The 23,729-nt window shown below is 37.5% G+C and overlaps 2 protein-coding genes and 1 long non-coding RNA gene across 5 annotated transcripts; 2 read left to right on the plus strand and 1 right to left on the minus strand.

Annotated features, from left to right (window-relative positions):
- Positions 1-567: 567 nt before the first annotated feature.
- Positions 568-14,511, plus strand: LOC122295068. 2 transcript variants are annotated; one of them, XM_043104097.1, is made up of 6 exons: positions 568-830; positions 1,016-1,208; positions 2,084-2,170; positions 3,039-3,425; positions 6,311-6,461; positions 13,327-14,511. In XM_043104097.1, the coding sequence occupies exons 1-6, from the start codon at positions 760-762 to the stop codon at positions 14,292-14,294; spliced, it is 1,857 nt and encodes a 618-aa protein (XP_042960031.1). In that variant the 5' UTR covers positions 568-759; the 3' UTR covers positions 14,295-14,511. The 2 variants fall into 2 exon arrangements, with proteins under 2 accessions (XP_042960031.1, XP_042960032.1); XM_043104098.1 differs by having other exon boundaries at positions 569-830; positions 13,375-14,507.
- Positions 14,512-14,607: 96 nt separating this feature from the next.
- Positions 14,608-18,976, minus strand: LOC122295067 (pentatricopeptide repeat-containing protein At4g28010). Of its 2 annotated transcripts, XM_043104096.1 has the most exons (3): positions 16,148-18,976; positions 15,587-15,622; positions 14,608-14,779 (listed from the first exon to the last, which is right to left on the minus strand). In XM_043104096.1, the coding sequence occupies exon 1, from the start codon at positions 18,676-18,678 to the stop codon at positions 16,495-16,497; it is 2,184 nt and encodes a 727-aa protein (XP_042960030.1). In that variant the 5' UTR covers positions 18,679-18,976; the 3' UTR covers positions 14,608-14,779; positions 15,587-15,622; positions 16,148-16,494. The 2 variants fall into 2 exon arrangements, with proteins under 2 accessions (XP_042960030.1, XP_042960029.1); XM_043104095.1 differs by lacking the exon at positions 14,608-14,779 and having other exon boundaries at positions 14,941-15,622.
- Positions 18,977-19,497: 521 nt separating this feature from the next.
- On the plus strand, positions 19,498-22,400 carry LOC122295069. Its single transcript, XR_006237838.1, has 3 exons — positions 19,498-19,665; positions 19,790-19,839; positions 21,829-22,400. It is a non-coding gene; the product is annotated as an uncharacterized LOC122295069 (long non-coding RNA).
- Positions 22,401-23,729: the final 1,329 nt, after the last annotated feature.

Raw genomic sequence — 23,729 nt, forward strand, 5'->3', positions numbered from 1 at the left:
AAATTTATCCATGCGATTGACAAAAACAAATATCACTTTGTCATTGGACACCAAATATGTTGAACCATATGGAAAATGTTAGTCTACCGAGGCTATCGATTTTTTTACTTAATGATTAAGGAAGTATTTTTTAATAATATTGTGAATTAAAAAATATATATATATTTAAAGACAAAAAAATATATATGAAAAAAATAAAAATAAAAAGCTCATTTGGTCTTGTCGGTAACTTCTCTCATGCTACACCTTTGAATTGTATTAAATTACTATAGATCAAAGTATGGATGACTCCATAACGATTATTCTGTTGCATGCCAATTTTAAATGACATTAGACATTTAAGTGGTTTCGTTGGCATTGAAACTAGATAGTTTGTAATTAGTATTAGAAAAAATGTTGAAAATGAGTGTAGGCAAATTTTTTAAATTTTTAGCTGCCTATTGTTTTATACATTTTTGTTTGAATATAAATTTATATTCATTTAAGAAATTTTATTATTGATCATTTTTTAAATTAAAAGATTATAAAAAAAAATGATTATTGCTTTCTATATAATGAATCTATTTTTGTTTTTGCAGAGGAGTGGAGTGCGTCTTCTTCCGAACTCATCAACGGTCAATGACTCCCTCCGTACTACTCGTAATCCTTATCCTCTGTGTCTCATAAACCCTTCTAGAGGGTTTAGGGTTTTGGGCCTTTTTTTCTTTTCGATTCAATAGGCGCATGCGATGATTTTTATCCCTGATAGCTAGAACAAGAATGGTTGATAAAATGGTGAAGCGCAGGAAGGTCTCCATCAGTGAGGACAATATGTCCACTCTCTTACGAAGGTTCGATCTTCTTTTTCTTTTTGTTTAGAATCTATTGCTTTCAGTGAATTTTTATTTTTCTGTTGGACTTATTACCTATGTAGTTGTTGTTTTCTGTTTTTTCATTTTATTTGAAATTTTATTCTTTTCCTTTAAATTGGGATTTCTTATGGTGGTTGTTGGATGTTAACATTGATGTTGCGCAGGTATACGGCGACAACGGTGCTGGCGTTGCTTTGTGAAGTGGCGCATTGTTCGGACGTGAATATCGATTGGGAGGCGTTGGCCAAGAATACTTCAACTGGTATTTCTGATGCTCGAGAGTATCAGATGCTATGGCGCCATTTAGCTTACCACCACGCTTTGCTCGATAAATTCGAAGATGGGGCTCATCCTCTGGTTTGTTTGCGGCCTCTTCAGTTTCAGATTCTCCAATTGCTACACATTTGAATTATATTTGAATTTTGAAGCTTCATAATTTTTTTTTTATTTTTTATAATTAATTAGGTTATTTAAAATAAATTAGTCTGTGCAATAGTTTGTTATGATTAAATTGAATTTGTGAGGATATGAATAAGAGAGTTTATGTGGTGGTATTGAATTAGTGATTGTAATTAGTTAATATTGATCATGCTAAATTGTCATTGTGGCATTTCCCACTAACCGGATTGGCATGTGTTTGCATCTAGAATGATGGGGGAAATCCTGAAAGAGCTTCATGTTTGTGTGGGTATTAAATGGGACACCTTTTGAGTATATAAATTAATGTATTATGGGACCATTTGGGCATACAAGAATCTAAGACGTGAAATCATATGGGGAGGTGTGAACAAAAACTATCATGTCTTGAGTTTGTGCTTTATTCTGACTTCCAACTTATACTTCGGTTTGACGCTGAAGATTTTGGACGTTTTGGAGGTAACATATCGAGTGCTCTGACCATGAAAAAGCATTACAAAAGATTTATTCTTTATAATTTTCTTTTATGTATTAATCATAAATACATTAAAAATATAACCAATTTGTGATGCTTACCTGACTTTGGATTTTACTATCCTTTTGCATATCCATATCTTTGAGTGGTAATCATGTACAGCCCTATCTTGAAATAATGGAATGTTTTGTACTATTCATAGATGTGTGATTATCATACAACTTTCCCCACACTATCTTGGAAGCTATAGCTTTGTAATTTGGCTTGAAGTACTTAAGCTACACATACACACATTATATTTTTCACATTATAGTGCACTTACCTTAAATTTGGATTGCAGGATGATGATAGCGATTTAGAATGTGAAGTGGAAGCTGTTCCCGTTGTTAGCACTGACGCCTTGACAGAGGCTGCAGCATGTGTGAAGGTATGTTCAATGTTTTGCATACTATGTGGCAATTTGCTTTAGGATTCTTCATTTTGCATTTACTATGAAATCCCTTTCTGATGGATTGGGTTCTGCTTGATGAATCGACTATTTCTATTTTTTGCTAACTTGGTTGGCCAAATAGCTTTCAGATGTTATTTGTTTGGAATTTTGCTTTTTGACACAAACCCTATTTTCTGATCTAAGAGTGTAAGGTTTTCGAAGTACTCAACATCTTATAATTTGATGAAAACCTATGAATTTTTAGTCATATTAGAAGATTAATGGTTGAAACATAGGGGCTACCCAAAATCTAGTTACTTGCTCAACTATGAATAACTGCCTGTGACTTGCTGATTCTGATTGGCATATATACGCAGAAAGGGTCCAAATTTTCCAAATGTTCATTCCAGGAACCCTCCTGACAAAACCCATTCTTAAATTCCCACCATCTATGTGGATGGTGTATAATGCACTAGTACATTTTAGAATGCCTTCGTATCATTTTGCTCTTAATGAGTGGGACTGCAGCTGAGGTTTTAGAAAAAAGTAGTCTGTTTCTATTTCCGTGTCAAATTGATTATTGGCAGTTTATTTAGTATAATTATCCTAGCTGAATTGCTGTCTAGCTTCAGTCTATCTTTGTTAAGTTTCTGGAGTATGCCAAGAAGGCAGAACATAAAATTTCTGTCAACTACTTACGGCTGGATGCATGTTTTACACATCCAAAGGGGATTCAATATCTAAACAAACTAATTGTTTGAATTATTTGTTGGTCTTGCTAGTTCATAGATTTCATCTTTGTTGTTCTTGCTAGTTCATAGATTTCACCTCCTGCTTATTCTATGGGAATGGTTGCTTTGTTCAGGTGCTGATTACTTCTGCTTTACCAAGTGATTCTAGTCTCCCAAACAGCTCATTAGTTGAGGCTCCATTAACTATAAATATACCAAATGGCCCATCATCTAGAGCTCCTTCAGAAATTCCGGAAGCCACTTGCTCAATGCAAGGGATGAACATTACTATTCCTTTCTCTGTTCAGAAACAGCCACTATCTGCCGCTACACCTGCTGAAGGATTGGATGTGAATGGATCAGCCAATGGAACCTTACCTCCTCGAAGGAAAAGAAAACCATGGTCAGAGACAGAGGATATGGAACTGATTTCTGCTGTGCAGAAATTCGGTGAAGGAAATTGGGCAAATATTGTACGGGCAGACTTTATGGTTGATAGGACTGCTTCACAACTCTCTCAGGTTGTTTTGCTAAGCCAACACTTTTAATTTTACAAGGTTTTTCAACCCCAATGCCTTTTCTTCATCCGCAAAACATTCTATTATATACACATGCACCAGTTCATGTTCATTGGTAACTCATTTGATTAATTCTCAATATCATTTTCTAGGTTAAGCCATTCCATTGTACACACCTATTATAAAAGAATGATCTTTGGAGTTACCTAATCCCATATGTGATTGACCACTTTTTCATTTTCAATATATATATATATATTTTATAAGTAATAAAAGAAAAAAGAGTGGAGGAAAGCAACTCCGTAGAGTTTGCAAATTTCAATATTGTTTAACTAGCTGACCACTTTTGCCCTTTGGGGTGGATGATAGCTGGTCGATTTCTAAGGAAATTCTTGAAATGTGACATCTTTTGGACAGGCTATGAAGTACTCTGCCGCAGCTTGATGCATAGATGGTGGTTCTTGCTTTACTATGAATATCATAAGCTGGGAATTTCCTGATTTGACAATTTTGGGCCATATGACACATTTAATAGAACTTTGTCAGCATTTCTGAAAAGTTTTATTTTTATTTTTTGCAAAATAAGACACATCTGTAGTTCTAATTTCCACATCATAGCATTCCACATTTGATGATGCCAAGCCTTGTCTCAGTTCTAAATTTTCAAAAATAATTTGGGAGAGGAGACTAAGATTCCTTTAGTAAGCTGGAAAAGTTTGCTGTCCGATTGTTGATGGAGAATTGGGGGTTCGTAATTTGTGTAGTTTTAATAAGGTGTTGTTGGGGAAGTGTTTGTGGATATATCATAGGGAAGAGGAACTGTTATGGAGGGGGGTGATCGATCGGAAGTATGGGAGTGATTGGGGGGGATGGTGCACTAAGGAGAGTAGGGGGTCTTATGGCATGAGTTTATGGAAGTTTATTAGGAAAGGATGGGATTATTTTGTGAAACAAGTCAAATTTGTGGTAGGTGATGGTTCAAGAGTTCGATTCTGGTTTGATGTTTGGTGTAGTGAGAATGCACTGTTTAGAGCTTTTCCAGCTGTTTTCAGATTGGCTGTTAATCAACAGGCATCAATTTCAGAGTTGATGAGTTACTCTAATGGAGAGGTGCATTGGGATGTTAGATTTTTCAGATCTGTCCAGGATTGTGAAATTGAGGAGGTTACTGATTTTTTTAGATTGTTGTATTCAGTGGATATTAGAAGACATGACAGGGATCAAATGTTATAGAGACATACTGTGTCTAAAAAGTTTTTTAGATCATATTATAAGATGTTGTCTGATCAGCATTACATTTCTTTTCCTTGGAAGAGTATTTGGAAGGCTCATGTTCCATCAAAGGTTGCCTTTTTTGTATGGACAGCAGCTATTGGGAATATTCAGACTCTTGACAACCTGAGAAAGTGTGGAATGATTGTTATGGAGTGGTGTTTCATATGCAAGAAAGCTGCGGAATTGGTGAATCATTTGTTACTACATTGTGAAGATTGGGACTGACCTGGGTTATGCCAAAATCAGTAGTAGATTTACTCGCATGTTGGACTAGACTTCATTTTTGTTCTCAAGTGGCAGCGGTGTGGAAGATGATCCCTTTGTGCATTATGTGGTGTATGTGGTTGGAAAGGAATGAGAAATGTTTAAATGATAGGGAACGCAATGTAGAAGAACTTTGGAAATTTTTTATGTGTTCCTTGTTTAGTTGGTTATCAGCTATTGTTCTTAATGGAGGGGATGTTCGTGAGTTTTTGTCCTCGTTCTTCTAGTATTCAAATGTATTTAGGTGTTTCTTTTGTATACATCCTGTGTACATAGGCTTTGCCTATTGCATTTGATGAATAAAATTTTTACTTATAAAAAAAAACAATTTGTATGAATTGCTATTTGGTGAGTATGTGGATGTTCTACCATCATCCACCTTTAACCTCTCAATATGTTCCACAGAATGGGAAAAACTGAAGTAAATTGTATCAAATGGTCCTTGAATTCAGGTAGCGTCCATAGTCCTTTTAGGGAAAATTAGTGGAAAATACATTTTGCACCTCCAAACCACAACCACTTTTTAAATTTGTAGTTTTTGCCAATTTTTACTTTCGGCTCAAATCTAATGGTTAAGATCGTGGTAAAATTGATAATGTGGTACAGACTTTAAAGGTCAATTTTATATGATGGTGCAAATTGCTAAAATTGAGTACTTTAGGCGTCAATTGCCACTTTTGATAGTTTGAGATGTGTATTACAAAACCAATAGTAGTTTGGGGTTGCAAAGTGTAATTTCCTCTAAATTACTTCTAGAAGGATTACAAAAATCGAATTTCCCCATTGTGACTATAAACCCGTGCTCATACTTTGAATCGTCTAATATACACACAGATCTCTTATATTCAAGCTTGTGGCAGTTTCTGCAATCCTAGAATTTATTATTACCAGCCGTTTATTTTGGTGATGACTTTATATTTTTTCAATCACCCCATTTAAGAGACTCAGTGTACTCTGCCTTTTAATTCACAATGTAGCCACTAAATTCCCAAGTGATGGCCAGGCACTAACCTGATAATTTGTGGATGTGTTAAAGTTTATCTTTTGTAACTGATAACCATAAGCAACAAAATTGCTGGAGAGGAATTGACTACACAAAAACTGTAATATTGTGCTGCTTCAAAATTCTGTATGTGTCTTGTATAAAAAAAAGGTTCACCTCTTGATGATAGTTTTACAGTTATAGTTACACCTACCTTTATTCTACTAATAATCAGGGTATTTTTGTAGAATATAGATCATGCCAGTGAAACTCAACCTCCGTCCTCTCTTAGAGCTTTTCTGTCTTTCTTTGCTTTTTTCTCTTCTATCTATTTTGCTGGTTGTTATGGATTTTCAAACATATGCAGAGGTGGGCTATTATTAGGAAGCGACGTGAAAACTTGAATGTTGGAATCAACTCCACTAGCTCACAACTTTCTGAGGCACGGCGTGCAGCTCATCATGTAATCTCACTAGCCCTCGATATGCCAGTTAAAAATTTTACAGCAGCTCGTCCTGGTAATCCTTTTTTCATTTTATTCTATTTTAATTTTATTGAAGTTGCTGACAAACAATTTGTCAAATATTCTAGTACTGCTTATTTATGACTGTCAAACATTCTAGTATCTTGGCCTGCTTTTGGTGACCATTTTCAAAGGCCAAGGAGTTATTTGAGAAAATTGAATATTGACTTGCTAACTGTAAGAAGATATATATTTATCCAAAGGCTGTAGGATTACTTTGATCAAGAGCACTTTCTCTAATCTGCCCTCAAGTTTCATGTCTCTGCTTCCGCCTCCTTTTAATTTTGGCTAGAGAAACTGCAGTGGGACTTCCTTTTTTTGTTTTTTTTTTTGTTTTTGGGGTGGGGGGGGGGGGGGGGGGGGGGTGAAGAAATCAAATTTCACTTCGTATATTGGGCAGGGCACAAGTATTTAATCTGATTTCTGATGATAGCTTAGGAGTTCTTAATCTAGATTGTTTGATGGCGCACTTTTAGGGAAGTGGCTTTGGCACCATCAGAATGAGAGACAAGCTTCGTGAACATCAGTTGTAGAATCTAAATATGGATGTCCATTTGGTGGGTGGTGTTCTAATGAGTCCAAGGGCTATATCAGGTGGGATTATGGAAGAACATAAGAAAAGATTGGGGGAGATTTTCTAACTATTCTAGATTTTAAATAGGAGATGGAGTCAGGATTAGATTCGGGCACGATGTGTACAGTGTGTTGTATTGCTTGTGTCAAAAATGCTTTTGCGGTAGATGATTAGGAAATATGTAGTGAACTTCCTCAATGGAATGCAAGCTTTATCATAGCAGTTTATGATTGGGAAATAGAAGCTTTTACAATATTCTTAATTTATCATATTCCAGTAGTTGGAGAAGAAAAGGATGTGAAGACAAGCTCCTATGGGCCCTTTCTAAGAAATGAATGTTTGATGTCAGCTCTTTTTTTAATATCCTTATTCCACATAATAACAATCAAGATCCTTTCCTTGGAGGAGTAGTTCCCCCAAGAGCTGCGTTTTTTGCTTTGACAGTCTCATTAGGGAAGATTTTCACCATGGATAATCCAATAAAAGAAATTTTGCTAAAAGAAAAGAAATTTTTCTTGTATCTTTTTCTAATTCATAGGTGACTATCACTATGAATATGATACCCTCAATGACTATCTTTTTCTAATTCATAGGTGACTTCAATGGACTTAGTTGGGTCTCACTGGATATGATTTTGTCTAGGCAACCGGATAATTCTTGTGAAGAGAATATAAATGATGCATGGTTTGTAAAGCATTTAGGTAGTGGTTTTGATTTATATAACTGATTGCTTAGATGTTTTGGTTTCCAATGTTTCCGAAGTCCTGTGAAGAGAATCTTGTTCGTAAGTCATGTCATGTTTGAAAGATCTTCTCTCTCTCTCTCTCTCTCTCTCTCTCTCTCTCTCTCTCTCTCTCTCTCTCTCTCAATAAGTTTTCTGATGTCTTTCGCCGGAGTTTTCATTGATTATTTGGTTAATGCTCAGTGATTAGAGCAGGGCTTTTTGCATTTAGATGGGTTCGTTTTGGAAGATACTTAATGATCAGAAGCTCTTTGAATTTAATCATGAGAATGCTTAGCGGTGGAGGATCACTGAGAATTGTCGTAGGGTCACTAAGTATATCTCCATTAATGGGCTGGCCTCTGTGGTGGGAGCTTGTGGAGCGTCTGTTGGCACTTCTGAGTTTTTCAAAACTCAAAGGAAGGGGAGCCAGGTGTTGGTGGCTCAAAGATGTCATAACAGATTTGGGAGATTCTTGGCTCTGTCAGAGTTTGGTCAAGAAAAAAGACGTGGTTTTATCGCTATATTGGAAGGATCAAATGGAAAGGGGTGGAAAAGGTTTGAGGCTTTATTGGTCATTAAACATAACATGGACTTGATGTTGAAGTGGATTGAATAGGGTGTGGGTCCTTATGGATTTACTAACGGGCTTCTGGATGTGCAAAATGGCTTATTGGGTGTTGGGCCATTCCAAGGAGTGGGCAGCAAGAAGTCCAATGACCATAAGGGTGGTAAGAGAATTGCGAGCAGGCTGGGCTTGGATAAAAGCCTGAAAAGGGTGTGGCAGGTTAAACGTAACGTTAATATTTTGTTTGCTTTGGGCATATCGGGTGTATCGGCTATATCAGGTGTATCGGTCTCAACTCCTTCTTCAAGCATGTCGGCGCTGTTACCTCCCTCGATGGTCTGCCTGCCTCCGGCGAGTCTATTGGTGGTGTGTCAGACCTTGCTCTGACGCCGGTAGCTGAAGTGGGTGATATAGTATCTCGGGAGGAGCTGAGTGGTGGGGAGAGTAACCCGCTCGTGTCTCTTGCCCCTTTGGTTTCACATGTGCCTCTCCTGGAGTCTTTTCCCTTGTCTCTAAAGCCTATTATGCTAGTTCAAAATTTGTTGAATGCTAGGATGGCCGATTGTCTGGTGGTGGCTAACTCAGGGTATCTGCTTCAGGAGGTTTCTGATGAGGAGGGTTTTGTAGATCCTAGACTTTAACTGAATATATATGAGGGGGAATGCTTTGAAGAGGATGTGAGTAGCCCGACTCCTATTCGTACACTCCTGCCTCATTTTTTAACCAGTTCAGCTTCAAATTGAGTTTTAAAAAAGGTTGAAGAAGTACATGCTTGTGTGGGGATTCCTTGTTTTGGTTTGAAGAACAATTCAAGGCCCTTCTTGTGGCTATTGAAGCTGGTCGCACCTCGTCTTTGAAGTCAGCTTCTAAGAAGGAGAGGGAGTTAAAAAGATTAGAATGTTCTATCACTTATTCTTTGAAGGAAGGCAGTGTGGGTAGGGACAGATTGAAAGGGAGGGCATCTCTTGTTTCTCATGATGCCTAAGATTCTTTCTTGGAATGTGAGGGGAATTAACAATGTTAATAAGCGCCTTCGCATAAGGTCTCTTGTTCGTAGCTGGAAGATTGATATTGTTTGTTTGCAGGAAACAAAACTGGATTTTATTGATAGAAGCATTACTAGTAGCTTGTTTTTTGTGGGGTGTGGGGTCTTTTTTTTTTTTTTTTGTTGGGGGGGTGGGGTTTCCTTTGAGGATTGGGTCTATTTGGCTTCTTTGGGAGCTTCGGGTGGTGTCCTTTGATGTGGGATGGTAGAGTGGTGGATTTGTTGGAGGAGTGTATTGGGTGGTTTACTATTGCATGTTCTTTTAAAAATTCTGAAGATGGGTGGAAGTGGGCTTTGGCGGGAGTTTATGGGCCAAATTTGGCCAAGGATAGATGTTTCTTGTGGGAGGAATTGTCGGGTTTGTATTATTCGTGGGATTTTCCTTGGTGCATGTGTGAGGATTTCAACACAACTCGTTTCACGTTCAAGAGACACTAGTATGTCATTGGCTATGGAGGAGTTTTCAGATTTTATTTTTGACTTGGATCTTTTGGATCTTCCCCTTGTTGGTGGAACATTCACTTGGTCCAATAGTAGGAGCTAGTCGAGACTGGATAGATTCCTTGTTTCTCCATCTTGGGAGCTTCATTTTCCTAGGTTATGTCAAAAGAGAATGTTTCGGATTTGTTCATATCACTTTCCAATTTTGCTAGACTGCAGAGGTATACACGAGGGCCGATGGTATTTCAAGATATGTGGTTTGGCGCTGATGGGTTTGTGGATAGGGTTAGGAGGTGGTGGATTTCTTATCAGTTTACGGGTACTCCTAGCTTTATCCTTGCTAGTAAACTTAAGGCCTTGAAGAATGATTTAAAGAAGTGGAATGTTGAAGCTCTCAGGAATGTTGACATTCAGAAAAAAATCTCTCTTGGAGGAGTTGCATGCTTTGGAGGTTGGAGAGGAGATTGTGGCCTTGAACAAGGAAACAAGGAGACAATGTCAAGGAAAAAAGAGGAGGTAACCGAGCTTGAAAGAATTTTGTTGAGGGAAGAGATTTCTTGGAGGCAAAAGTCAACGGCCCTTTGGTTGAAAGAGGGTGACAAATGTACAAAATTTTTCCACAGGATGGCCAACTCACATAGGCATTGCAACGCCATTGAGATGCTTTATTCTAAAAATAATGTGCTTCATCCCCAAGATCATATTGTGCAGTTCTATGAAGTTCTTCTAACTAAGCCGGCTAATTGGAGTCCTAATCTTGATGGTTTGGTTTTCGATTCCTTGGATTCTTCTTCTGCTAGTTGGTTGGAGAGACTATTTGAGGAAAATGAGGTTTATCAGGTGGTTTGTGGCATGGTCAAAGATAAAGCCCCTGGCTCGGCTGGCTTTTCCATGGGTTTCTTTCAAGTTTGTTGAGATGTTGTGAAAGTAGATGTGTTGCAGGTTTTCTAGGAATTTTTCAGCTATCAAAAGTTTGAGAAGTCTCTTAATGCCAACTTCATCTCTCTTATTCCTAAAATAGTTGGGGCCTCTGAGTTGAAGGATTTTCACCCCTTTAGCTTGGTAAGTAGGGTTTATAAGATAATTTCTAAACTGCTTGCCAGTTGCTTGAGTACAATGATGCATAGAATTATTTCTTAACTCCAAAATGCCTTCATTTGGGGTAGGTAAATTCTTGATTCTGTTTTGATTGCTAATGAATGTTTAGATAGCCGTATGAGGGAGGGTGTCCTGGGTGTCCTTTGCAAGCTAGATATGGAGAAGGCGTTCGATCATGTGAATTGGGATTTTCTTCTCTATATACTTGGGAGATATGGTTTTGGGGAGAGGTGGTGTGCGTGGATTAGGCATTGTGTCTCTACTGCTCGGTTTTCTATGTTAGTTAATGGAATTCCTTGTGGTTTCTTTCATAGCTCTCGTGGATTAAGACAAGGGGATCTATTATCTCCTTTCCTTTTTGACATCATCATCGAAGCATTGAGTCGAATGGTGGAGGCTGCTATAGGGGGGGTTTCTTTCTAGATTTACGGTGGGAAATGTTAACAATGGCTTCATCACTCTTTCTCACATTCTTTTTGTAGATTATACTATTATCTTTTCTGATGCTGATGGTGGACAGATTCAAGCCTTAAGGGGCTGTTTTACCATGCTTTGAAGCTGTTTCAGGCCTTAAGGTTAACTTGAATAAGTCGGAGTTGGCTCTGGTGGGAGAGGTGAGGAATATTAACTGTTTGGCAGAGATTTTGGGGTGTAAAGTTGCTGCTCTACCTATGAAATACCTTGGCCTTCCATTGGGGGCGTCTTTCAAAGCTGAGTCTATTTGGGATGGCGTAGCTGAGAAGATTGAGAAAAGGCTAGCGGGTTGGAAGATGTTATATCTATCAAAAGGGGGTAGGATCACTCTAATTAAAAGTACCCTTTCGAATCTTCCAACCTATTATCTTTCTTTATTTCCTTTGCCTATTGGGGTGGGCAACTGTATTGAGAAATTATTTCGTACCTTTTTGTGGGGAGGTATGAGGAGACTGAATTTCACCTTATTAGTTGGAATCGAGTTTGCTCTCCCATTCCAAATGGTGGTTTGGAGGTTCGTAATTTGAGTAGTTTCAACAAAGCCTTGTTGGTGAAATGGCTGTAGAGGTATCATTTGGAAGGGGAGTTGTTGTGAAGGGAGATTATAGATCAGAAATATGGATGTGATTTTTTTTTGGGGGGGGGGGGGGGGGGGGAGGGGGTTAGGAGGACCCCTTTTTTTCATTTAATGTCCGGGAACCTCTCCAAGGCAGGGTCCTTCGGATCCACCCCTACGGAGTAAACCCCGGCCCCGTCCTCCGCACCCTCGGAAGTTTCTCTATACTAAACTGATTAAATCGTTGGCTTTTCACCAGGGTGTGTGGCCCCAAAAGATTGTTTGGATGCATGAAATGTTGAACCTTGGACCTTGAAGGGAGTGATACCCCAAAGAAAGTTAGGGGGACCTACGGTGTGAGTCTTTGGAAATTTATTAACCATACAAACTTTGTTGTGGGTGAGGGTTCAAGGATCCTTTTTTGATTTGATACTTGGTGTGGTGATCAGGCTCTTTTTAGTGTGTTTCTGGGTATCTTTCGCTTAGCTGCTCACCAGTTTGCTTCTGTTTCTGATGTGTTAGTCCATTCCAATGGATTCTTGCATTGGGATGTTGGTTTTACTAGAGCTGTACAGGACTGGGAACTCGATGAGGTGACTGATTTTTTTCCTTGCGGATTGGGGGGTATTGAGAGGGATAAACTGACTTGGAAGCATACGGGATGTAAAAAGTTCTTGGTTCGGTCCTATTACAAGGTGCTAACTGTCCAGCACTGTTCTCCTTTTCCATGGAAGACAATTTGGAGGTCTCATGTGCCTTCCAAATTAGCATTCTTCATATGGACAGCTTCACTTGGTAAAATTTTGACTATCGATAACTTGAGAAAGCGGGGTTTTGTTATTATGGAGTGGTGCTTCATGTGTAAGAAACATGGAGAATCTGTGGATCATTTACTTTTGCATTGTGTGGTGTCAAAGGCATTGTGGGATGGTGTGTTCAGTAGAGTTGGGCTGGTTTGGCTTATGCCAATGAAAGTAGTGGATTTGCTTGCATGCTGGATGGGGCTTCGTCGTTCTAAACAAGTGGCTGCGGTGTGGAAGATGGTTCCTCTGTGTCTCATGTAGTGTATTTGGTGGAAAAGGAACGGGCGATGCTTTAATAATGAGCACTCTTTCGAGGAAATCTGGAAATTCTTTGTATTTTCTTTATTGCAATGGTCTTCTGCTTTAGGACTTGATGGAGCTTATGCTCATATTTTTCTCTCTCTTTCCCCCCTCTTAGAATGTATATAGGTGCTTTTTTTGTATACTTTCTATATACATGGGCTTCGCCTATTACTTCGCTGAATAAAACTTCTTTTATTATCAAAATAAATAAATGTTGTCAATGCAATTAGTTTTTAGTAGTTATTTGTTTACATCTCTCTTTGAGTGGGGGGAATAGCTGGCACAAACATGACCAGTTACTCCGTGCTTCCAACTGCAACTGCAGAAGCTGCTGAGGTTGGCAGCATTATACAAGCCAAAGACAAGTCCCATCAAGGCTCTGTTCCTACAAAAACATCTCCAATGGGATCATTGGGTCCCACAGAAAAATCTCAAGTATCCTCGAAGAAACCTTCAGCATCTACCATTGGTTCCGATTCTGTTTTAAGAGCAACTGCAGTTGCTGCTGGTGCTCGCATTGCTTCTCCATCAGATGTTGCATCGTTTATCAAGGCTACTCAGACAAAGAATGCTGTCCATATCAAACCTGCAAGTGGTTATTCAACCAAACCATCCATGCCTGGTGGTGTGTCAACTCTCTCAGAGACTCAAACTAATCTACTTCATGTTTGTCCTGGCCCCGAAGCCACACATCCTGGTTCGGCAAAAGCTGCCTCACCACCAATTCAGCGTACTCTATCTGCCACATCATTGAATAGGTCATCAGGGCAAATTAATGCTGTTATCTCTACTTTGCCCCCTGAACATTTGCCAAAGCTAGAGGTTAAGGCTGTAGATGAGATCGAAATCAAAGATGGAGCATGTGTCTCAAGAAATGCACAAACTGAGCGAATTCAAGAGAATAAAGAATCCTCCCCAGATTTGAAACCAGAGTTAGAAAAACAAATGACTGATGTCGACAATTCTAGGAGTTCTTTGAACATGAAGACAGCTGAAAGTTATCACCAAGCTGTCGGTGACAACCAGGCGGAAGTTAGACAAAGCACAGATGCTACAGAACTTAGGACTTCACCAGTTAGAGGCGACATTCAATCTGCACTTAAGGAGAACTGTGAGAATCAGGGCACAGATGAGAAACTGGCGGATTTGCCAAGCATTGTAGCAGATAGATTCGATGAAAAGCTGGTGGTTTTAAGAAAAAATGAGGGTGGCAATGAGATTGAAGAGGAGAATAAGGTTAAGTAACTTGTGCAAATTAATATAATTCGTTTGTGGGTCTAGGTTAAATTTTCGTTTTTTGTTTTGGAAAAAGTGTAAATTTGGATGTTGAAGAATATTGTGGAAGTGAAATGATGGGATGATGATCAATGTAATTGTTGCAACTTTTAATTTTCTTTTTTCCTCATTCTGTTGAGGGATGGTATTACCGTGGATGCATTTGACGGTTCAAGATGGACATATTCTGAGTTTTACAGGGAAAGGGATCTCTGTTTATATGATAAAAAATGTCTTATTAATTATTATGATATTCACCTTCTTGTATACATACACACAGAAGTGAGAACGGAGCGTTATTAATTTCACAAAGAATAGCAAAGAAAAACAGAAATAGTTCACTTCGTATGCAGGCACGAGACCCCCCCCATGCAAAAGCTGGTAGCCTGGTAGTTATTTGTTGATAATGTCTCGTAATAAAAATCCAAGTAAAGGCCCCTAAAAAGACCTTCAACCTGTAATTTCATGAGGTAAAAATTTTAAAAAAAAAAAAAAAAAAAAAAAACACTGTTAAAGTCTCCAATCAGAAATGCACAGTAGTAAAACCTAACCATAGATATAATTTTTTTTTCTTTTTCTTTTCATAAGAAGCAATCAGTACAATTAGAATGTATAAGATGTATAAAGCAGAATTGGGGCCTACAACTGCAAAAATTAGAAACTACCAAGTTTCCCTTCTGTTTCCCTGAATCACACAAATAAGGATATTTTAATTACCCACATTAAAAATTAAAGTTACAAGCACAATAAACCTCTCTTCAATACCTACCTACAGAGGCATATCTCTGGTTAAATAAAAGAGAAATGATATTTGCAGTCGTAGTTGTGTAAACGCCGCGCAGTCTCTTTGAAAAAAGTGGATTAATACAGGATCCACATGAAAAAAAAAATTAACTTTTTTAATCGTGGACCCCTCTCTTTTTCAAAGCGATTGCGCGGCATTTGCACACTCCACGACTGTATTAGCATTACTCTAAAAAAAAACCTATCTAAAGAAGCATCTAAGACCCCAGAGTCAACAAATATTCAGCATAGGTTTTGAAGCAATAACAAAAAAACAAATGAATGGAATCTTTGTATCGATGAATGGAAGTGCTTTTTTTTGTTTTTTATGGAAGTGCTTTTTTTTTTTTTTTTTTTTTTTTTTTTCTTTCTTTTGATATGATGGAACTGAAGTGCTAAACCTCAGCCGGAACCTTCTGAGACTCAATACTCGGTATGAAGAGCAAAACCTATTGTCTGTCCAAAACCATTGGTCTCACCATGTTAAACTGAAACTTTCCAAGAGCTCCAAGACCCTGCCATGGTAAGCATATGTTAGAAAAATATGCGCACTCAATTAAGCCATAAGGGTTTGCAAGGGAAGCAAAACATCCAATCATTCCAAGAAGGATAGGCAAGATACTGCGTTAACATCAAACTCAGAACACAGTAGAATAAAAATATCCCTTTTACATTAGGTTCAAGATTATTTGCTTAACCAATATGGTAAGCAACCGAAAAAAGTTAAAACTACTAATTAGTTCTCAAGCAGAATTTGATATCAACAAGATAGAACGAGGGCAATGCTGGAAAGCACAAAGATACAAGATCTAGACACAAAATCTGAGTTAATTAAACTCTGTTGTATATGGTACAATCCCCATCAAATAAACCCCAAAGAAAAAGGAATAAAAATTTTCAACCTACCTTACACCAACACTTTAATAAATTAAAGATCTAAAAGCATTCCTTCATAGAGCAGCATTGGGATAATATGAAAGATCATTCAAACAATTACATTTTTCCTGAACAAGAAGGCAGAGGGAAGATAGCATTCCTACCTAGGTGTCACGATGGTATCATCGACCCCCTGGCGCACTGAAGATGAGTGGCTAAACAATTCCATGCGGGGAGGCAATTACTCCATGCAGGATCAAGCCATAGTCTATCCAACTCCACAGATGGCATATTGGTAAACAAGTCAGTCCGCATGGATTAATGAGCATGAAACCTGTGACCCCTAACCACTGCTGATACGAATCAGATCCATGACCTCTTTTTCACCAAACCACTTGGGAGTGGGTTTAACTGCTAGGGCAGAGCCTATGATGGTTATATGAAGACTGACTTGAGTGAACACCGTGGGAGATCTAGCATGGCATCGGCAAGCCTTTTGAGATGGAGAATATCATGCAGCACATAATTTTAGTTCCGGGTAAGACTTATTCAGTTTTGATAAAAATTCATCACATGAAATGCTCGCTCCTTTTGATGTTTCTTGGGAAAAATTTGGCAGAATATCCATAACATTAAGTTCTTCAGAGAGATTGCATAGGCATGTCAAGATGGTAGATATTATTTCCAAGTCAAGTACTACACCCTTATCTGCCATTTGATAAAGCAGGTCAATGATTTCTTTGGTTTCACCCTTTGAAGCAAAGCCCTTTAGTAAAGAATCATATACAAAGGTGTCTGGTGTTAAACCATTAGCTATCATTCTCTCTAAAACACCTTTAGCTTCATCCAGTTGACCAAGTTTTGAAAATCTATTTATTAACGTGAAGAAGGTCAAATAATCAGGAGCTAAACCCATTTCAAGCATGTCCATTAACAGTTCCTTGGCAGATTGAAAATCTCCAGCTTTGAGAGTTCCATCAATTATAGTATTAAATGATACCACATCTGGTCCATGAGTTACATTTCTCATTTCCTGAAAAAGCCCTTTAGCTTGCTCCAAACTACCCTCCTTACACAATGATGCCATTAGAGTATTGTAATCAATCGGCATAGGTCTAAGTCCACAAGTTTTCATTTTACTGAAAAGTCCTTTAGCAACACTAAGCATATGCATTTTGCAGAATCCATTAATCATAATACTATAGGTAAATGAGTTTGGAAAAAACCCCCAGTTTAGCACATCTTTCCAGATTTCCATGGCTTTGCCTACCATTCCTGCCTTTAGATACCCACCAATCAAAATGTTATAAGTTACCATGTTACCAGATATCCCCCGTTCAAGCATTGTATGATATATTGCCACAGCTTCATCAAGGCGGCCTTCCTTGTAGAATCCTTGAATTAACAAATTAAATGTCATAACATCTGGTTCAACAAAGCTCTCGCCAATTAACATGAACTTCAAGAGTTTCATTGCCTCATCAACCTTTCCATCATTGCAAAGTCCTCTCATCATTGTATTGTAAGTAACCGTATCAGGCTTTTTCCCTGCCTTGGTCATCATTTCCAATATTTTGAAAGCCCCACTGACAGGGCCTTCCTTGCATAGTCCATTAATAATAACGTTATAGGTTGCAGTACTGGGCTCTACACCCTTCTTCTGCATCATATCCAAGATATCCATGGCTTTAGTAGCCCTCCCATTTTTGCAAAGCCCATCAATTAACCCTGTATAAGTAACAACATCAGGGTGAATTCCGCGTTCTGTCATATCATTTAGCATTGCAGTGGCTTCCTCCCATCGCCCCATCTTACAAAGATTATGTATCAAAGGACTATAGGTGACTACACTCGGGAGAATTCCTTTCGTCAGCATCTCCTCAAAAACTTCTTTCCCTCTATCAAAACTACCTTTGCAACAAAGGCCACTTATAAGGACACTGTACACAATAACATCTGTATCCAAACCTTTCTCCTTCATCTCCTCCCACAAGTCCACTGCCTCATCAACTCTACCATCCTTACAAAGACCATCCACCAAGATGGTGTATGTCACAAAATTCGGGTGACAATCTGCTGACCTCATCTCAAAAAACAAACTTACTGCTTCTTCCAATTTCTTTGCCTTGCAAAGCCCATTTATAAGAACATTGTAACTAAAAATATCCGGCAGTACACAATTTCTTCCCATTTCTCGGAACATGACCATTGCCTTCCCAACCTCACCATTTAGACACAAACCCTTCAATATAAGGTTCATAACATACACATTAACCCTATAACCACCCTTCACAATCAACCCTACAACCCCAAGTGCAAATTCGGGCTTATGCCTACTCACAAAACAATCAATTAAACCACTCAATGATAGAAAACTCGGTGAAACGCCAACATGGGTCATCTTCTTATAAACAGAAAAGACCAATTCAAAATTTTTCGACCTTGCAAGCGTATCAACAAGAAAATTGCAGGTTGACCCAGAAGGCAAGAGGCAAGAATCCACGGCATGATGAAAGAGGGAAACAGCCTCGGAGAATTGAGAATTGGGTTTTTCACAGAGGGACCTCAATCGGGTATCTATGTCAGTGTGTGAAGTAACAGTTACCATGGAAGAGAAGAGCTGGAAGTAGGCAGTGACAGCATAGGTGGTAGAGGAAGTATAAAACTTGTGGTGCGGATTTAATAGTGCTTTCATGATCACTTTGAATGAAGCGTGAAATTTCAGTACAACGGGGAAGAGAAAGAAGAGTGAAGGAAATATAAATATAAAAAAACTAAATAGGATTCTAAAATGTTAATATCCTTGGATTTTGCAAGGAAAAAGAAGCTTCTTTACCTCTCCTGAGGTTGACGTAGAAGTAGAAGAAGAGGAAGTAGATGAAGAAGAAGAAGCCAGCGGTGCTAGCAGTAGCCGTAGCCGTGATGGACTGGACTCCAAACTAGGGCTCGCCTCGGAATTTCTTCGGAAATATGTATAGTGATAGTTTGCTACCATTTACCATTATGATGCATTTAATTTTTTTTTTATATTTTATCGTTTTTTATATACGTATTCCAAATAATATATAATAGATATATATATTTAATAATTATAATAATAGACGGTATAATTTATCAGTTTTATATAAATAATAAAATGTGGTAGAACCAGTCATTTGTATAAATAAAAATAATTGACAGAAGAGAATAAAATTAACTTCATTGAAAACATAACATAATATTTATAAGGAGATTAATTTTTAAAAGAGTTGTGAGCAAAAGATATGAAATGAAGTATTTTTTTTTTTTGGAAAACTCTACTTGCAGGCGCGGAGGGGACGAATCGCGCACCAATTGCTGACGTCAGTTAATAAATGAAATGGTGCGTTTTAAGTTAAGCAGGAAAGAGAAATTTTTGACGTTATTTCCACTAGCCATTTTCGTTTGACTTTTCCTTGCTTTCATTTGCTTTCCCCTCCCCCCTTCAGCTTCCCCCCCTCCCCCTCCGCCCCCCCCCCCCCCCCCCAAATCAATCTCTCCCCCCGTATGATACTCCTCCTCTCTTCTCCTCTATCAATCTCTCCCCCACTAGAGTTTTGATGCCATAACTCCGCGGCTTATTATTCATTGAAAATGATTGTATTTCGTGGACTAAGCGGCGTAGATTCGTAGACTTTGAGAAATCCTAAATTGAGATTGAAAGGTCTCTCTCTCTCTCTCTCTCTCTCTCTCTCTCTCTCTCTCTCTCTCTCTCTCTCTCTCTCTCTCATGGTTTTAGTTATTTGATCTATTATTTATGATATATTGCGATTTTTTGTTTTCAACAGGTTAAATCGACGTAGATCCGGCTTCTGAAAACCCTAAATCGAGCCAACAGGTCTCTCTCTCTCTCTCTCAATCGTGCTTTTGGTGATTTGGTCTATTATTTAATAGGATAATGATACACTTACCACTCTTTTACCATTATTTTACTACTTATAGTGTATTTAATTTTTTATCATTTTCTTTTAAGTATTTTTTTAATATCCTTAGTCATTAAGAAAAAATTTAAAAAATATATAATTTTAGTGATAGTCACTTGCTTAATCATTAAGTAAAAGAAAAATTTTTTTAAAAATTAAAAAAAAAAGTGATAAAAGAGTGGTAAAAGAGTAGTAAAATAATGGTAAGGCTATCATTATTCTATTTAATATGGTGAATAAACTAGAAGCTCCAAATCTGTATGAAGAATTTTTTTTTAGGGTTTATAGTTTTGGTTTTTGTAGGAACATTTTTTGGTAGGGTTTGTGTTCAGAAATTAATATATAGTTTTGGGTTTTGATGTGTTTGGCTGCCGAGAAAGTGGAAGAGAATAGGTTCGAAAATTTGAACTTTTTTTATTAATTTATTGTGTGTTTAGATTGACATCCAACTGGATAATTAAGCTGGTCAAAGGGGTTGTGTTGGGTCAATCCACCCAACCTGGATATCAAAGATGGTTGATCGTTGCTTTAGAGTCATATTGTTTCTTCAGTTTATTTTTTATTTTTTTTGGTAAAACTTTTTGGTTTCAACATATCAACCAGCCACCCGCTCTTCAACTGGATTATAATTGATTCAAATTTAGATTGACCCATATCGACCTAAACCCGATTATATCCAACTCTAATATTATTATTCAATTGCATGCTTGACGCCCTTCAAGTAGAATGTGTAAAATGTTTGTGCAGAATGTGTTCTATTAGAAAAAAAGTTGTTAGAGTTCTGTTTGCTTGTTACTTATCTCAAAAAAAAAAAAAAAAAAAAAAAGTTCTCTTTGCTTGTTTCTTATCAACAACCATTTTGGAGGACAAACTTGTACTACCCAATGTCCAGTGGCCATTTTCTTCTTAGCTCTCTCTGCATGGGAGCTTTTTCCAAGATGCTATTCTGTAAAGAGATGACATTGCAGATAATATGGATGTGCTGGACATATATGAATGCATCTTACTTTTTGCGTTTTACCTTATAATATGGAGGGGCTAGTCCCCTAGCCTGGCCTAATCCTAAGTGACTCCTATCATGATAGACCTATAGTCTCTTCAGTCCTTTCTCTGACATCTTGAAACATGATAGAGGCAATAAAGATGTCCTTGGTTTAATGCTAAAAGAAAATCTCTGAAGATCTTATATTAGTGATCAGCGCTATATAATTAAAGAATTTGTGGAGTATTAAGAAATATAATGTACAACAAAAGTCCATCTCCCTCTTTCTTACACCAAAGGACATGGGAGAAGTAAAGGTTTGAACACAGGAAAAGTATTGAAGACAAATTGAAAAATAATGAAATAAGAGAAGCAGTTAGCTCGCTTTGTGTTGTGCAGTTTTGTTCATTGATTGGGGTGGGTCTATTATTTATGGATAATAATAAATTTGTGTTTCTGTCTGTGTTCATGACATTACCTCTCTTATTGCCCTAACACTAACATGATTTATCTGTTTTTCATTAACATTCACCTAACGGTAACTAAGTTGGTCCACCTCTCTTCTCTAAAAAAATACTTCTAAACCCTTATACATAAACTAAAAATGAAACACTTTGCACCTTATCAACAGTATACTCCATTGCCTATTTTGGCAAAATGTTGTCTGGAGCAAAGGTATCGAGTGAAGATTCTTCTTCTTCACTTATTACTCATACTTTGAGAAACAATCCAATGTGTACTTGTGGGTCACTCGCTTCACTTAGAACATCGAATACGCCAAGAAATCCAGGTCGATCATTCTTTGGGTGTTCAAAGTACAATTCTCAAGTAAATAGTATTTTCCGTGCTTTAACTTGCAATATTTGGGTGTGAGTCAATATTTTGATATTTTACTATGCCTTTTGTTTGTTTGTTTATACAGGGGTTGCCACACTGCAACTATTTCAAAAATGGCAGATAGCGATAGCGGCCATGAAAAAGAAAAAGAAATTGAGATGTTAAGGAAGGAGGAAAAGCTTCAGAAAAAACAAATAGCCAAAGAGGTTCGAAGAAGAGAGGAAGAGATTCAAAGAAGAGAGGAAGAGGTTCGAAGTTGGATGGAAGAGATTTGAAATTGGATGGAAGAGATTCGAAAAAGAGAGGGCGAACTTGTCAAGAGGGATTTGGGAGTCCAGCGTCAATGCACAAATGTTTGGCTCTATTGTATAATTTGTATCCTACTTTATTTGTACTTCTCACGATCGTAGTGAATACCCACTAATCTGGGCAACTTCGTGTATAAAGCTTATCACTTGTGATAATATGTGCTTTAGAGTAGCTGTAGTCCAACAGTCTACAAAATTTGTTGAACAAGTCTTTATTCTGTATTTTGGAAGAGTTGGGTCAGTTCTTTTGAAAAAGTAGGCAACTGACTTACAACTGATCTTGGACACTGCTGATTGTGTTTTTGGGCATTAGTTCATTGAAGCTAATTTATTATAGAACATTTGGAAAGTATGCTTGTGTTGTTATTTCAGCATTAGTTCATTGCAGCTAATTTATTATGGAGCATTTGGAAAGTATGCTTGTGTTGTGTTGTGAAGATAGTCCTATTTTGGAAATGATCAGGTGCTTGAAAAGGTTATTGACAAAAAATTCAGGTGCTCAGATCTCTTAATTAACCAAGACATATGCTGAAGCCGAAATGTGCTTCTTATTCTGGACTCAATACATCTGTTTCCACTATCAAGCTGAAATTGCCCTGTTTTATGATAACAACCACTAAAGCATCCCCGGTTTTTAACTATCAATCCGAAAAGTTGGATTTGGTCAATCAAGCTCATTAAAGTTGAAAAGTAACTCCAAAATTTAGTCACCAAACACTTCACTATTACTCATGGTTAATGCATATCATATATGGGCAACAAACCATTATAAAAAATCTGGGCATATATATTACAAGTTAACATATAAAATAAAATATTCGTTGGGTTGTAAATAAAAGGACAAACCATGTGATCAAGCTGAAATAAATGCCTAATATCTGCTATTTGGCCTCATTGGCATCTTTGGCCAAAAAATGCCTAATACATTAGGACTCATTATGAAATAAAAGCTACAAAGCCTGAGTTAACATAAAATAAAAAATAAAATAAAATAAAAAGCATGAACATGTGGTTATCAACATCCTCAAATACCATTTCAACAAAAAGGCAAATAAGCACCCTGTAGTTCATTGCAACAAAATATTCCTCAAAATAGGCTTTTACATGTGGTTGTTTTTCATCAAAAAATAATAACAACCACTCAAGTTACCCATCAAATATAACACTTTGGAACATTTACACATATAGCTGTAGTATTTGAGCTAATTTTTCATCCGATCTGGATGTTTTTTAACAAAAAATAATAACAACCACTCATCCATAATAGCTCAAGTTGTCCTTCAAAAAATATTTACAACGGCATCCGAGCTGGATTTTGCTAGTTTGGCTCCACTAGTCTGGGCAATCTTCCCCTTACTCTTCCTTTTTTTGTACAAAACTTCCATGAATCTACCCTTATACAACTGCAAAGCACAACACACCAAATCAACTCATTTTGCACATACCAAACTCCCATAAATGAATATCAAACTAGATTTACAACCTGAACATGAATACACATTCTTTGGATTAGCTAAATCTTGGCATAAGCAACCTTTATAATTACAGAATATTTTTGTTAGCTAACTATGGGCATAAGCAACCTTTATAATTAACAACATTTTTGTTACCACGATCTGAACATAAGCAACCTTTAGATTTACACAATATTCTTGTTAGCACAATCTGATTAACATAA

The sequence above is a fragment of the Carya illinoinensis genome, chromosome 14 (genome assembly GCF_018687715.1).
Source record: "Carya illinoinensis cultivar Pawnee chromosome 14, C.illinoinensisPawnee_v1, whole genome shotgun sequence".
Lineage (NCBI taxonomy): Eukaryota > Viridiplantae > Streptophyta > Magnoliopsida > Fagales > Juglandaceae > Carya > Carya illinoinensis.

Coding starts and splice junctions, on each gene's coding strand:
- LOC122295068 (XM_043104097.1), top strand. CDS start 760: ATGGTTGATAAAATGGTGAAGCGCAGGAAGGTCTCCATCAGTGAGGAC. Junction 2,171..3,038: donor AGGCTGCAGCATGTGTGAAG/GTATGTTCAATG, acceptor TGCTTTGTTCAG/GTGCTGATTACTTCTGCTTT. Junction 6,462..13,326: donor TTTTACAGCAGCTCGTCCTG/GTAATCCTTTTT, acceptor TGGGGGGAATAG/CTGGCACAAACATGACCAGT.
- LOC122295067 (XM_043104096.1), bottom strand. CDS start 18,678: ATGAAAGCACTATTAAATCCGCACCACAAGTTTTATACTTCCTCTACC.